General features: G+C 33.7%; 2 protein-coding genes across 2 annotated transcripts in view; both read right to left on the bottom strand.

Annotated features, from left to right (window-relative positions):
- Window positions 1-1,470: 1,470 nt before the first annotated feature.
- Window positions 1,471-3,027, bottom strand: LOC136989176 (suppressor of cytokine signaling 2-like). Its single transcript, XM_067287258.1, has one exon. It carries the CDS (start codon window positions 2,565-2,567, stop codon window positions 1,821-1,823), a length of 747 nt encoding a protein of 248 aa, XP_067143359.1. The 5' UTR covers window positions 2,568-3,027; the 3' UTR covers window positions 1,471-1,820.
- Window positions 3,028-8,418: 5,391 nt separating this feature from the next.
- The window catches only part of eIF3l (eukaryotic translation initiation factor 3 subunit l), a 34,902-nt gene continuing 26,093 nt past the window's right edge, over window positions 8,419-17,227 (bottom strand). Inside the window, exons 13-19 of the mRNA XM_067287321.1 lie at window positions 15,781-15,883; window positions 15,633-15,706; window positions 15,281-15,338; window positions 13,282-13,320; window positions 13,117-13,209; window positions 12,966-13,046; window positions 8,419-8,539 (exon numbers count right to left, since the gene is read on the bottom strand). Coding sequence (XP_067143422.1) covers window positions 8,507-8,539; window positions 12,966-13,046; window positions 13,117-13,209; window positions 13,282-13,320; window positions 15,281-15,338; window positions 15,633-15,706; window positions 15,781-15,883 — 481 coding nt within the window. The 3' untranslated portion in view covers window positions 8,419-8,506. The remainder of the gene's footprint in view (window positions 8,540-12,965; window positions 13,047-13,116; window positions 13,210-13,281; window positions 13,321-15,280; window positions 15,339-15,632; window positions 15,707-15,780; window positions 15,884-17,227) is intronic.

A 17,227-nucleotide genomic window follows, 5' to 3' on the forward strand; every position in this document is an offset into this window, starting at 1 on the left:
CTCCCCGCGGCTCCGATGCCCGAATTTGGCACGGGAACCGAACTTCCCCCCCCGCTTTAACAATTTCTACTTCCGATCCGAACGACAACATCGGGAGTTTGACCTCCGACCCTTACAGCGGAAAGCGCGGAAGTCACGTGACGTCGGTTCCCCGAAAGGCGCGAGAGGGAGTCCTTTCCATTATTCACGCTCGATCGCGTGTGGCGAAATCGGCCGTGTTAATAGAATCGCGGCCGTCACGTGACGCCGAAAAACTTAAAAAAAAAAAAATGGCCACCGACGAAGTTCGGTGCTAGAAACTACTTCCGGCGACGCGGGAAAACGGAATTTCTCCCAGGATTCCGCGGGATCGAGATCTTCTTCCTTCCAACGAGAAGGAACGAAGTTAGTAACCACGTCGCTCCGCGCGAGCGGCGGTCGAGGAATGCGAGTGGTGGTGACGTAAACGGTTATTGTTTAGTCTATTGTTTTTCCGGGAACGTGAAGCGAAACCGCAATCGACGGACGGAAAGCGGCGATATCGGGTTTTCGTTTGGCTTCCATCGACCAAAATGTTTTGTTCCCCTAACAACGCTGCAAATATTTATATAGAAACCGTTTACTAAACTTAGAACATTTGAATATCGCGTAGGATCGAAGCGCGGTTCTCCGGCGGCGTAAACCGAGAACGCATCTGTTTGTAGTTAGCGTCGCTCGAAAATAATAAATAAAAAAAAGTCTCGTCCTGGCAGTAAACCCAATGGGACGTTACGGTTTCGATTCACGGTTAATGACGTCGGCACCGTCGTAATCCGCCATTGGAGCGAAGCGCGCGTGACGCGACTCGTCCTTCGACCGTGACGTCGTCGAGCGCGCCACGACCACGTCATTTTCTTAGAATGTCCTCCTTTCGCCATCCGATTCCGTAATCTTAAATTACGCGCTGGTCTCCCGATTCGAAACGAATATCTTTTTTCTTTCTTCCTCCGCTCTTTTTTATGTTTTTACGTTTTACACCGCTCAATGAAAGTATAAATGAATGTTTTTCCAGCAGGCCAAGGTCTAGGCGTGACGTCACCGGGGTTACGATTACGTTTTGTAGTCGGTGGGGGAGCGTGCGGAGTAGGTCAACGGTTGCGTTCGGAAATAGGTAGAGGTAGAGGAAGGGGGTCGTCGACCGGATCGTCTTTAAAAACCCGTTGAGACGGACAATTGTTCTGGCGAGTCGTTTACCTCGACTCGTTTTTGCGGGGACCAGTTTTGTGGCAAGCGACTACGAAAGGCCGCGGATATCCGAACGCCAACCCACTTGGCATCTGTCCCGAAACTATATTTATAGACGGGGACCGAAGTGGAACGACGCAGTCGACCCCGTTACGCCGTCGACCCGCGACTACTCTGACCTATAAAGCGACACCTAATGTAGCGCGTAACCCGAATTTCGGTCCATTGTTACGAAGGCGAAAGAAACACAGACGTTCACACCGGGCACTTGTTGCATAAATAACTTGTATTATTCTTTTTTTCGTTTCTTTATTTTGTTCCCGCGCACACGATTGGAGAGATATAAATTAAAAAGACAAAACGTTATATACGACGCTGCGTTGGTAACTTTACGCACCCCTTCGGGGCCTTAATAACTTACGTAAGCTATATACAATTAAAGGTCGTGTCGGTTTTTCTGCTACTATGATACAAGAATATAGTGTGGTCAGGTACAGAAACTCGTAGAAAAAATCCGAGGACATCTTTGGCCGTCGTCTCGTAACACTCGGAAGATATGTTCGGAGAAGGCGAGATTTTATTTTACTTTTTGGTCCCTTTGGCGTCGTCGCGTGACGTCAGTGGACGTAAGGGTATTCCCTGAGGAAGGACTTGACGGAATTAGGTAGGTCCAGTTTCCTGACGTCGGTGGCCAAGGCCTGGTTGGACGGAACTTTACGACTTTCCACCAACTGTCCGTTCACCCTCAGACGACACAGATGCTGCAGGGAGCGAACGTGACGATACAGGGGTCGACACAAACGAATGGGCACGTCCCTTCTGCCGGATCCGTCCACCAAAACGCACGAGGACGCCTTGACCGATCGAGTCAGCTGGACGTAATACTCGACCAGTTGCACCACGCACTCGAAAAGGGGCATCAGATGGGCCACGCAGTCCTCCGAATCCAAACGGAACTGCCCTTGAAGGTAATGTATCCTGACGCTGGTGGGTCCTCGATCGGTCTGCACGCTGAGGGCGAAAAGATACTTGGAGTCGGAACTGGGCCTGACCAGGAACGTGCCCACGGAAGTGTTCTTCAGTACATCTGCCGCCTTCTGCCACGAGAGTCCCTCGTAGTAATATCCGCTCTGATTTAGCACCTCCAACGTTCTGGTAATCCGCTGAAAGTCCCGATCGACCGTCATGTCGTCGGGACGACGGTGCGACCTGGACGATTGACACCGCACCGCCTTGCTCCCGATGGAGTCCAGTTGGATGGGATAAGACACGAACACGAATCCCAGTGTACCGAACTGACACTTAACAGTCTCGTCGGCCGGCTGACGTCTCGTCATGATATCCGCATCACTCGACCAATACATTAAGGCTTGGGCAAGCGTGTATCACAGGCTAAACTCAACTTGGCACCTCGGTCTTCCTCTACACACACAACACACGACCAACTACGAGTGACGTAACTATTAAAAAAACACGAGGATGGCAACGGCAACCCCCGACTGTAGACACTTACCCAGGTCGGGTAGGGAGCGTGTTAATCCCGTAGAGGAGCACATGTCTGGTACGGCGAGAGCGCGAGCCGACTAAACCGACAAACGAATGGAATCACTTCTTATGGCTCTCGGCATTTCCACGATTCGCATCGAAGTCGTATACTAAGAAGTGGCGGCGATCGGGATGGCCTCGCTTTTCCTGGAATTCCTAGCAGCTTATTTTCATTTACGGCTAACGTGCCCGGCACGTCACTTCTCGGGAACACGCCCGGCGCGACTAATCGAACCTCGACTCCCTATTAGGTCTTGGGTTCCGCCCCCGGACGGCGCCATTGGTCCGTGCCGACGTTCATTCAGATAACCGGTTTTTTAAAAGAGCGTGCCATCGCAGCAAGGTCGTCCGACGCACGCGGAAGGTGACTAAACCGCGGATGACCGATTTTACAGCGCAAAAAAATCAAATCCGCGCCATCTTTAAATCTACCGCGGGGTAACGACCCTCACTTTTCTTTTATATTTTTCTTCCCTTCCGTTACTCTTTTCTCTATTGAATAATTCCTTTTTATTTATTTATTAAGTAATAGTTTATTACGATAACGTTTAATTTATTCTAATTACGTTACGTAACGCGTACCCCTACCGACGAAATCACGTGATGCCGACCCAATGGCAATCTTCCTTACTAAAAGAAAGCCCGTGATCTCGTCCTTGAAGTAGTGGAGGGATGACTCGCCAGATGGCGACACTTTTGAAATTTTCCGGTCTCGAAAGATGTCTTGGTGTTAAAATTTTTCGTACTAATTTAAAATCCTCGTCGATTACGTTCGGCAAACGAAAATAAATCCCAACTTTTCTAATTTCGCATCTTACTAATCGATAAATCTTTCGACAGACGATAAGGAATGATGGAAACCTCTATCTGGAACGATAATCGAATTTAGTTAACAGCGCCATCCAGCGAGTATTTTCGAATTAATACGCGTAACCCGCATTAATTTCAAAACGCAATTTTCTAACAGGGAAGATAATCATGTGACGCAAAATATTACACAAACAACAACTTAAAATAACTATTTATAAGAAAATGAAATAAAATTGTAATTAATTAATCACTCGAATTATATAAATCGAACTTTCATCGACATCGTACATAAATAAAATCGTTTAAAATTCGGCAAAATCTCATTTTTTTTAATAAAAAAATGCTAATTTTTTGCATAATTAATAAATGCAACTTTATGGAAATTAAAATAATAATAATAATTTTCTATCAATAGCAAATTTGTTAAAAAATTTTTTTAAATGAGAAAAATTATCGTCTTTTGTTCGTTTCGACAGAATGCAAATCGGATACGTGCAATATTTCGTTTAATATTTCGAAGTAAATGAAATATCAGATATCGAGTACAAGTTTTCAATCCAGGAAAATTCTTGGAATTACTTATCCTGTTTAAATGATGACGAAATCAAACTCTTGAATTAGTTCATCCCCCGCCATCTATCGTCGGTTTCGAGAACTAACATATTTTAAATAACTGCATGAATCATTACGCTGTTGACAAATAAAATAAAATTAGAACCACCTTTTTTTTCGATGGCGGATATTTTTACGATTCGTTTTAAGTTAGAACGCGTTTATTTTAAATTTTACGTCATTCTAAAATCTATTTAAAATGAATGACGTGAATGTTCCCATAATGCTCGATAAAAATGGCGCGGGCGTATATTAACCGTAATTTTTAAAGTTCCGCTTACGTTTGACTTTTTTAATTATGACGATGATTTACTTTTACGGGTAAGAGTATTAAAATTTGTCATTTTGGTTAAACCGTTTAAAATATTTTTACGAGGATGACGAATGGGGAAGCCGCAATGCCACATTTTTAAATTTGAAATTTGTGACGTCATCATATTTAAATTTGAAATAAGTAAATGTGGCCCAATGGCCTATTTTAATGGATCGATGGTTATTCTGCCTTTCGCTTTCGTAATCGCTGATAATGTGGACCACTTTGGCACAAAATATTCTAATATTTTCAAATCGTTTCCTTTAATTTAAAATAAAAGTTTTAATTAGAACAAAACAGAAACACAAGTTCCTTATAATAAGGAACTTACATTCTTATTAAGCAATAACAGGAAGCCTTATTACACTTCTCACAAGAAATCTGTAATTATTGCATATATATTTTAAAAATATATTTCTGTAATCACCAAGTTTTGATATATAAAGTCAGCACTGATTAGTGATTTCCTTTGTGTGATACTTGTCTATTTATGGACAAATTCTGATCTACTGTTACAATTAACAAATACTTTTGTTATCAAAAAGGCGGTAAACAGAGCGGATCTTTCTCGGAAGCTTTGCTCGACCCTCTCATTCGCTTCGAGTATTCCGATAAGTTCCTGCCGCGTCGAACCGTCCGAAGATAAGGCTCGAGATCTCGTAAATATCTATTTATTTATATAAAATGCAAGAACAGATAAGGAACGGTTTCAAAATTTCTATGCCACGGCAATTAAGAAATCAAATTTTAAAATTGCCGGACGAAATTCTTGTAAACATTTAATTCCAAACTTTATTTTTAAATCGATATGGTATTTTGTAACTATTTTTAATTTGTATAAAATGACCTTAATTCGGTTTCTGGAATAAATGAGAAAACACAGTAATATAATACACGGCGTAATGGTACTTTGTATTGGATCGTTTCTGCATCCGACGTATAATATAATTAAAACATTAATTGTTGCTTTGTTCTTAATCAATTTTAAAAATATTATACTTAATCTTTTAAGTCGAATTGCCGACCGGAAAGTAAACGAGCCGCGACTCTTAACTCAAACGAAAAGAATTTAAACTGCAAATAATTGATATAAAACTGAGAAACGAATGTGCTCGACGTAGAATCGAACGAGCCGGCCGCTAGATAATTGCTAATTGTTCCACTATATAAACAGTATACTTGGATTAAATTTAATTTTTCAAATATTATGACAAAACAGCTTATCAGTTGCATGTGTTTGTAAATAAAATAGTCTGCATAACTGATATAATTTCTGCTGTAATTAAGTTACACAAATAAAAGACCTTGCAGTATCTTAAAATAATTTGTGTGCACCTAAATACTAGACTCTATTCTATTTTCTACTAATACAACTTTCTCATCCAGTCATTCTAAAAACAAAATTCCCACTAAGAATAACTTATTACATAAAATCCAACGTTTGCATATTGCGTGTGCAATTCGCAATAACTTGGATTTCATTATAAAATTCATACTTAAATTAAGGAAAACATTATTATATATATATATACACACATATATTAGGGGAAGTTTGCATCCCTGGACCACAGTGGTAGCCCAACTCACCACTTGCTTTGCCCACTTGTTCCCGATAGATTAATCACAAGTAAAATGTCAATAATATGTCTACTTTTATCTGTAATTAAGTCCAACTGAAGTTTCTATTATATTTTATAAAGTTCAGATCTATTTTGAAATGCACCTCCACATGCAAATTAATCAGGGGAAAAACAGATTTTATTCAAATTACATTAAAAAAATACTTTCCTTTTGGACAAAATCAAACACAAAACAACCTTTGGATTCCAGAACCAAGAAAAGAAACTTTTTTTTAATTGGCTGAATGTCGTTATTTAATGCCCCACAGAAAAAAATTCCAATTCCCATGGCCTTGTGGTTTGCTTTGCTCACACTCTCCACAGCTTTGGCCCACTTGTTCCCAATATAGACTAATCTTTTGTGATGATTCATAAAGATTGGTCTATATTGGTCTATCTTTGCTTCCTTCATTCTATCTCCCACAGGATGGATGGCTCAATCCTACCCCCACTCAACCCATGCTTGTCCTGTTTTGGGTCAACACCCTCACTTCGTTCAAACAAAAATTTTATTTGTATTTGATTAAAAACATAAAATTTTCAATAAAATGTATCTAATTTACTTAATATAAGCTTAATCCACAAACTTTAAAATTATTATCCATATAATTACATATACGATCGACCCCTATAAACGTTACCGATCGAACGATACGACCGGATTTTATCGGATTACGGTAAGGCTAATTTATTAATAATATATCAAGTAATTTGGCTAGAGGTATTGAATTACTAAATTTAACAAATAATTTTTAAGTTATAAATAAAAGTAATAATTTTGCAATTGTTTACAATAATAATCAATGATGTAAGTACAAAAAGAAATTATAAGCGGCTTAATAAGTTTCTATTTTAAAAACAGTTTGTTTATATTAATTCTGAAAATTAATTCATTATAGACATTTACTTGAGATATTGAACTAAACCATGAAATTCCCTCGTAAAAATTTCGGAATTTTAAAGGGATTTCACACGAGCTAAGGAAAATGGTTACGACAAAAGTGAAATTAATTTCTGGAAAAGTATCTTGGGCCAGAGGTAATAAACATAAAAGAATTAATACAAACTCTAAGAGAAAATGAAAGGAAAAAGTTTATATTTTATTTTGGAAATTCCTTATAAAGATAATTAAGGAAAATTGTTTACATTCTAATATAGTTTCTTGAATAGAGATTATTTCAGAATTTAAATACTTTCATTTAATAACATTTTAGGCTTTATATATTTGTAAAAAAGAAAAAAAAATACAACGGAGTAATTTAGAGTATGCACAGAAAATTTAGTCTCTGAATGTTCCGTAAAAAAATTTGGTTAATGTTACCTTAGGTGCCAAGATGGCTGTTTGCCTCTGATTCCAGCAAGGAAACAGTGGGATGCACATTCTAACTAACCTAACCTATTCTAATAAATTACCATAATTATTAGCAACCAAATTATTAGAATAGGTTAAGTTAGGTTAGAACGTGCGTCCCACTGTTTCCTTGCTGGAATCAGAGACGAACCGCCATTTTGGCACCTAAGGTAACATTAACCAAAAATTTATATAGCAGTCGGTTATACTTAATAATTTAATTATTAAATAAGTATAACTGGTTGAAAATTATTCAAATATTTCCCTTATCACATACAAACCATATTTCCTCAATTCTAAGATGCATCACGAATTTGGAATGAAATTTTAAGATTTTTTTTACAGGAGAAAAAGTTTATTTAAATAATCAATTTTAATAAATTTTGTTAAATAACAAGCTAGAAGAGCAATAAAATGCCACAAAATAGAAATATCTGACAGCTCGATTTCTGCGCTCTTCTGTATATACAATAAATATTCATTTTAAACATTAGAAAATTGTTTACGTCAAATGCTTGTTAGCAGTAAAGCTCGTCCGAACCGACGTACTGGTGAGTAGCATAGCCAAATGTATCTATTATTTGTGCATAACTTGTCTCCTGGTCCACTTGTAATGATTATAAGACACTCTCAATTAAGTCAGTCGAATTTTATTTGTGCAAGAGTTACTTTGGCCACACCGTGCGTCGTCGATTCTAAGACGTGCCTCTATTTTGGTTAGCCAAGAATTAGTAGATTACATAAAGCTGGGTGAAAGTGCATTATAATTGAGGAAATATGGCATATTTTAAATTCTAGAATATGCTACTTACAAGATTTAAAGCATTCTTAAACTATAATTAGCAACAGTACTACAACTTCTATACGACATTTGTAATTTTAAATGTTAGGTAAAATTACAGAATGCCATATTAGACTTTTCAAAAATTAATTATGCAGGAAAAACTCAAATAATTTTTCTTAAATATTTAGAACATTATATCTTTATTGAAAAAAAAAGATATTTCACATGTATAACCATTCTTCCAAATTATTTGATTTTGAATAATACATTTATAATTGTAAATTATTAATCTTGTGATAAAGCTGTAAAAAATAATATTGATTTTAACACACTCAATTACCAGTTCAAATTAATGCAGTGGAACTTTGATAAAAATTAAATTTCTACAGAATAAAAAATAATGTTCTGTTACTCATATTAAAATTTATCAACAGCAAAATTCACTTGCAGATCATTCATTTGCCATCAATTCTGGCCTTTCATACATAAGAAATTGTTAATTATATAATATATTGCCTGATCCCAACATGAGCAAGAATAGGAGACAATGCCCCAATCTGTAATACTCCTAATAAATTATAATCTAGCTTTAAAGTTTTAGGCTAGTACTTTAGGGTGTATCTAGACTAACAAGAAAACTTGTGCCAGTTGCTGTCTGACATTACTCTTTAGTATAAACAGCTTTGTAAGTTGACTTGCCAAAACTTCCACAAGTCCTTGTGTGACACTTACACATACTTGTAGTTGCACGATTTCTTGAAATTCATACAGTTTGTTTCAATATTTGGTGAATTAAACAGTGAGCTCAATACTTTGGAAGACAAGCAGATATGGAGTGATGTAGAAATAAAAGTTTTAACGTCTCTGTACGATAACCTGTTATTGTGGGATATGTATTTCGCAAGTTATAGAAATTACAATAAGAACCAAGAAATGTTAAAATTAATTGCAATAAAGCTTAATACTGATAGCAACAAAATTTTATGAAAATTCCACAACCTAAGAAGCCAGTTTATGCAAGAAGTAAAGAAAATGAACATAAAAAAAAAAAAGAAGTTCTGGGACAGATGAAGTTTTTATATCTACTTGGTTGTATTTTTCTGCATTAAAATTTATTCAACATTCTCTTACCCAATACCTCTTACTGGTTCCACATCATGTAACATAGTGAAAAGAGAATAAACACACAATAAATAACTGTTGTAAGTATTAAGTTGTTGAGAATGTGAACAGTTTTGAGACAACTCAGAGAAAGCAGAACTTGCGGGACACTTTCAACTGATAATCATGACAATTTTACTACTGCAAAGAGCTGTGGGGTGTCTGGAGAACTTATTATCATGTTGTTTAGCCATAAGACTATATAAAGATGCATCTGGGTAAATCATAAAATCCTATTCTGGAGTTCCTTAATGCTAGTAGTGTAAACCCTCATAGAAGTTGCTGTATAAAATTTGCCACAATTAACATGTTGACTGCCATGTGACTTTTCAGGATTCCAGTGTAAAACGCCAACTTAATTTAATTATATTATATTATTAAAAACTCTATTCAGAGTACATAGTAATAATCAAAAAGCATGTAGAATGTGTTTTTTTTAAAAAAAAAAGATTTTACGAATTATCTTGTAGTTGGCCTGTGGAACAGAAAGCTCTTTGCTAAAGCCAAACTAAGAGTTAATTTGTGCACAGACACAATTCGTCCTGTTACTTCGCTACAGCCAATCGGAGATGTGCGTCTAAATTCATTAGTAATAAATCAGATATCGAGTTGAGCACATCACATTTACGTCTTTTTTGAGTGTTATTTTTTACTTATTTTTATAATCAAATTATAAATACCCCAATATGGATAAGAAAAGACCACTGACTAAAGAACAACTTGATTACTACACTAATCTAAGTGATTCAGAATTCGACAAAATTTTTGGTGATGATGGTAATGACAGTAGCGATTTTGTACCTTCTGAGGATTCAAGCGAGGACAGTGATTATGAAGTCGTCTTCGAACCTGAAGATGAGACTATTCTCGAACCTGAAGGCAATGACGATGCATCTCAAGCAACCACATCAAATCCAAATGATAATTTGTGGACAGAAACTCAACAAAATCCTGAACTATTTATTTTCCAAGAAAATATTGGTTTGAAATTGGATACGAGAAATCTTACAGTGCAAATGCTGGTGGACTTATTTTTTTCGGAAGAATTTCTTGCATTACTGGTCGAACAAACAAATTTGTATGCTGCACAAGAAATTGCAAAACATAAAGAAATAAAGAAATAAAAAAAATCTAAGAGGGTATCACAGTGGAAAGATGTCAGTGCTGCAGAAATGAAAGTTTTTATTGGACTTGTATTACAAATGGGCCCTTGTTCTTTTCCTTCAATAGAACATCACTGGAGTACAAACAAACTGTATAATATAATGTTTTGGCAATCACATATGAGTCGAAATAAATTCCATTGTTACTGCGTTATTTTCATTTAGTTGATAGCTCAATACCATCTTCCAACAGATTATATAAGGTAAGACCAATACTAAATCATTTCAATAATATTATGCACCAAAACTATGTACCTGATAAAAATACGTGTATCGATGAATCAATGATGATATGGCATGGAAGATTGCATTCGCCAGTACATAAAAAATAAAAAACACAAATACAGTGTCAAACTGTATGAACTATGTGAATCCAATGGTATTGTTATGAAAATAACAATTTACAGAGGAAAATCTGAGGGAATTGACAGTAATTTAGGCCTCACTACTGACGTCTTACACTTACTTGAGGACTACCTCGATAAGGGATATACAGTATATATGGATAATTTTTATAATTCTGTTGCTCTTACGAAATTACTGACTACACGAAAAACTTGTGTGTGTGGAACTCTACGAAATAACAGAAAGGGGAATCCCAGAGATGTGGTAAATCGAAAACTTTTCAGGGGTTTATTTGGCAGTGAAATGGTCCTGTTACTGTATGTAAATGAAAAGACCAAGAAGTACTTACCATTTCAAACATGAACGTTGTTGAAATGGTAGGTGTGTTCTATCGCAATGGAAAATGTTTAATGAAACTGAATATAATTCGAGATTACAATCATGGAATGTCTGGCATTGACCGATCAGATCAAATGCTATCGTACTACACAGCTCTAAGAAAGACTATTAGATGGCCCAAAAAGGTTGCATTACATATCATATATATATATATATATATATATATACACAATGTGCACAAACTCTTTCAAAAAGCAACTTCTTCTAACATAAAACTTATAAAGTTTAGAGAAGCATTTGTCGAAGCGTTGATTGGAGAAGGGATTCAACCAGTTTCAAAAAGCAAGAGCTTCACTATTTACAGAGTATCCCACCTACTGAAAAAAAAACAGCATTCGACAATGCCACGTTGAATTTGTACCAAAGCTAAAAAACGCCGAGAAATGCATTACTTCTGTCCAATCTGTCCAGAGAAGCCAGCCCTTTGTGTGAAAGATTGTTTTAAAAATTATCACAAACAATAAAAATATTGTTTTGCTTTTGATTTTGAATAAACTTTTTATGATTATATTTTCTGTTCATTTATTAATAAATGTTCTGTTCACGTAAGCCAAACTTGATTTTTTGTTCTTGCTCCCGAGGCTATCTATTCATATTTACACCGATATACTACAAATTACATCGTAGCTGCACAAATATGGCCAGGAAACAAACTACGATGTAACTTGTAGGTGGCGTCCTAGGCAATAACAAAAACTACGAGTCATCTCATAGTTGGCAGTCAACGTGTTAACTTGCCAGTCTATCTGCATCCTTACATGTGATACTAAGCTAAGTGATTAAAATAATTGTAAAACCTGTATTTTGGTTAGATAGGCCCTGCAGTTACATAGCCGAAGAAAAGGAGACAAAAGAAATTCCAATTAAAACATTGGGCTACAAAAAATATGTGACAATTATGCTGGCAATCACAGTAATGATTTTGGATTCTTTTTGATGTGAAAAGTCTGATGCATTATAGATTTATTTTCAACAGTAAATCCATTGATAGAATCCCACACTGAAATTCTCAATTGCCTTTGTGATACAATAAGACAAAAATGGCCCTTATCCCTGGCAAACAAAAAGCTGGGTTCTCCACCATGACAATGCCCCAGTGTATCAAGCTCTTCTAGTGAATATCAGGAAAAACACCATAAACTTGACCTCCATAGCTTTCTTATCCATTTTGGTGAACACATGAAACAGACAAGCAACTTTCATATCTTTACCAAAACAAAAGCTCTACAGAAGGATCACAGATTCAAATCAGCAGATGACTGCACTCAAAGAATGGGCCACAAAACTGTTTTAATAAATGGGTACAAACATTGACAGAAATATATCTGCAGAAGATACTTATTTTGAAAATGATTTGTAAATATTTGTAGCATTAACATAATAAAAATTATATTGAAAGTTTGATTTATTTTTGACTCTACATAAAACAACAAATTTTGCATTAAACTGAATCTAAGATATAATAATGTAAAACATATCTAAATGTTGTATGCTCTAGTTTATCTCATTCTCTAATTTTACTTCCTTTCTTATTATAAAAATATTTATCAGTGTAATTATTTATTTTTAAATTCTTCAAGTATAATTATCAATTAAAACAAATTTTATCTCCATTCTTTTCAAATATCAAAGTTCCACTGTAATTTAAAAGAAAACTTACTTCTTCAAATTTTAAAGTTTGTCTAATAAAGAAATCTCCATATCTTCTTGCAACTTTTGTGTCAGCAATGTGCACCATATCCTGATATGAATATTAAATTTAATATATTGCTATTTAGTATGATATAAAACAATCTATAAATATTACTCACTTTGTCTATGAAAAAATCAACTTCAGAACCACATTGAAATTCTCCTTCTAATCCATTTGTACCTTTAGTCCAAACCATGTTTTTCATTTTATGCTTAATATAATATACACCAATTAATATCTTTTACCTGATAATTAATTTCACTTTGTTTTAAAAATTCCTTACCTTAAAACAGAGTAAATGTGTTCGAAATTCTTCTTCGTTCTAAAGTATTAAAAAGTATGTGATATATAAATTACGGTGTGTTGTATATAAAATTTTATCAATTAACATCATTAGTTAATAAATTTCAAAGTAACAAATTATACAGTTAATAATATGAGATAAGTAAACCTTTTTTTTCTTTTATTATTAATCTAAAAATGATTTTTTATAATAAATATGTAATTTTCTATGTACAATACTTTTAAAAAATGTATACACAATTATATTATTAAAACCAAACAACAATTTATTTTTCTAATTTATTTAAAATATATACAGGAATAATTAAAAAAAGCAAATATCCAATCACGGATATGCAAACAGAAATTAACTACTTATCAACAAATCTTCCAGGATATAAAATAATTTTAAAAGTTTAATCTAGTAAATTTCTTTTTATTCCGAATTTGTGATGTTCCATATTAACAATACGAAAAGTAAGAATATTTTATAAAATTACATTCTTGATAAGAACTGCATAATAATTACAGTTGTTTTATTTAATTTACATAATAATCTAGGGAATTCACCAGCTTGTTCAAAAGTTCTGTCGACTCTTAGTACCATTATTTCTTTTTTGTTTTATTTTCCCTGGCCTTCATAGACAGCCCTACCTCCTGCTCACTTTTCTTGCTTAACCCATGGACTTTGACCCTTTATTCCCAATATTCATAACAATTTAGCAATTCCTGGTGCCACATTTTTTCTAATAGAAAAACACTTGTGACAATTTTACGCTTAATATTTTTTATACACAGAATAGACAGACTATATTTTGATGTTTGTAAGGAGTCAAGACAGAATATTATTTTTTGTTTTAGTTACAATTATAATTTAGTTTGGCGATGTTTTCTTTTGTTTAAAGGACAAATGTCTTTATCCCCCAGTTCTAAATTCAAAAAGATAAAAGTTACTTACGTGACTGTCACTTGTAAGAAACATCGTTGCTAATCTAAAATGGTATCTTGCATTTAACAATCTCCAAAAGGGAGCAAAGAAATGTATGAAAAGATTGGACTGACTCTTGTCAGAAACAATTACAAAGAATTAAAACTAACTGTTAGCAAGTACATATGTAAATGGAGTAGAATGGCATGTGCCAATGTGATGTCACATTCAGGATGTATAAAGAAGTGGTGAAGTGGAAGAAACCAAGGTGATACTTTTGAGTACAAGATCTATCAAGTGAAGAGATTAGATTCGCTCGAGGTTCCTGATGTTTAGAATTCTAAGAGTTTTGTAAGTGCTTTGATTTTGAGTTATTTTGTTGGTTTTTGTGGAGACTTAAGTTTTGTAAATATTAATTTTTGATTTGGACTAATTATAGGTCTGAGTTTTTTTTTTATTTACCAACTTGTGTGAATTATTAAACTAACTTTTGTGTCTAGTTTACCCATGTATATGTACATCGTCACTTTTGTAGTATTTAATAAATACCTTTATTTGAGTCTTTATGAGTTGTCATGTTATTTATAGTCATGTTTTGCAAATAAGTGTGTTAACTACATAGATATTTTTATATTTTTTTTCTTGCCTGTATCCAAAGTCCAGGCTTGGCAATTGTTTGAACCTGTTTTTCATTTATGTAACACTGTTCATAAGTTTAATTCCAGGCAGATTAATTGGTGTGTTACATGTAATTACAGTATATATTACATATATATATATAAGAAGTAAGAAGTAATATATATATATATAAGAATTAAGAAGTCAATTTGTAAACCTTTTCAAAAATTTATTATAAACAAAGTTGAAAATGCTGTCTGAATAAAAAAAAATTATTTCTCAAGTTTGAATTAATTCTTAAATGAGTGAAAACACGAAAGAAATTTTGGAATTACAAACCCTTAGAAAAAAATATTAAAAGACAAGCACACTAAAAAACAATTAATACTACATGTATAATTAATTCCACAACCCTAGTCAAATCAGTATATAGTAATTAATAAAATTTGCTCACCATATTTAAAAATGCAGCTAATTTTGAGATAGGCATAGTTGTATAGAGTTTCATGTAACTGAAAAGAGAATAAATACATAAATCAGTATAAAAGACATATTCAAATTTATTATTTTTAAAATTATGTATAATAAATTCTTCTGATTATAAAAAAACATAAGAAGATAGATGTTTCTTAAAGATTTTGTATCAGTTCATGTCCTTATATTAATGCTATAATTTGTTTTCTATTTTTTTCCCAACAAATTAAACATTTATTTGTATATTTTTATGTCTTATGTTGAATTGACTAATTTATTTGTCATAGACATTTTAATCAGAAACAAAAATTTATGAAAAATTCAAACACCACCTTCTTATATTTGGCAACATGATTTGTTGTTGTACTTCATCCAAGAAAACTTTCAATTGAAGAAAAAATGGTTCCTGAAATAGAAAATACATATGTAAAGTTACAGTCAAAATTTTCAATTACAATTCAGATAATATTTAAAATTTACCTTGTGATAATTAGGTGGTATTTCTGTATCATAAGAAGGAGAAACTGGCGAGAGAAATTTGGGGCAAGCAAATGAAAAACATGTCTCAAATTCCTTTAATTGTCTGTTAATAAAATATAAAATTGTTTGTTTATAAAATATTAATTTTACAATTTAAAGAAAAATACAGTTCAATTCTTTCAGAAATTAAATGGTTACTATCAGATCAATCAATCAGTATTTAAAACAATGGCTGAACTTCAAAATTTTACAAGTATTCATCAGTACACGATGAAAATTTATTTCAGTTCCAAACAAAACTTAAATTATATATTTATATAAATTGTTGAAATTACAATTAAGTTCAATAATTTAGAATCTTGTAGTCTATATATACAGATTTCTGTAATTTCACTTATTGTTTGAAATGTTGTAGTCTTTCCGAATGAGGGGAAAAAAATCTATGATCATATTAATGAATTCACACCAAGAATTCATTGCTGTGTGATTTATAGAAAATACAATGTATAATATGTTACAGAAATAAATTCTAAACTTAAAATATTGTGTATTTTGCTATTCATAATCTGGACATATCACTAATTACTTACAACTGAACATGATTGGTGGATAATGCTTGAATAGTTTGATAATAACCTCTGAATTACTCATTTATGAGAATAAATGAGCAATTAAAAACTCACTGTTCATCAAACTATTGAATGTTCACTGGCAATTAGATTTAAACTTTGGAAAGTGAGCATAATGAGCATATATCTTTTCAAACAAGCCATTTTGTCTACCCAATGAAACAAAAATTCAAATACAGTAGAGCGTCGAAAAGTGGAACCAATTGGGGACTGGGGTCCTTCCAGTTAATGATTTGTTCCAGTTTCCGACTTTGTACAAAAAATACATTAACCTGTCCGACGTTCAAATTTTTCTCCGTTGCGTATCGCTTCCTGTTGAATTTTTCTCCGTTGCGTGTCGCTTCGTGTTGAATTTTCGTCGATTTTAAGCCTAACGAAAATTTTTATAATAATCATCGAGGCTATCGTATCGTTAAAAATTATTTCTGCATTTTGTACAAACAAAATAAATATATTAAAGAATATAAAAAAACATGAAAATTATACTTTAGAAGTAAATTTAGTATCAAAAACATTCGATTCGGCACGACACAGTCCGACTGAAAATCGTTCCACTTTCCGGCCATTCCACTTATCGACGCTCTGTACTGTAGTTTTGCATGAGAAACAAACTACAACTTCTTTTTATTATAACTTCTCAATTGAAACAGTACTTGTTCAGTCAGTCAACAGTACATGATTAATATAATTTTCTTACCATGAAGATCAACAACATAAATCACTGGCTCTTCTTCCATATGATGATTAAGGGGATATGATTTTCTTGAGCACAAATTATAACAACATATCTATCCTAACTATATTATGTACTTTCTCAT

This window comes from Centruroides vittatus, unplaced genomic scaffold (genome assembly GCF_030686945.1).
Source record: "Centruroides vittatus isolate TY-2023 unplaced genomic scaffold, ASM3068694v2 scaffold_450, whole genome shotgun sequence".
NCBI lineage: Eukaryota > Metazoa > Arthropoda > Arachnida > Scorpiones > Buthidae > Centruroides > Centruroides vittatus.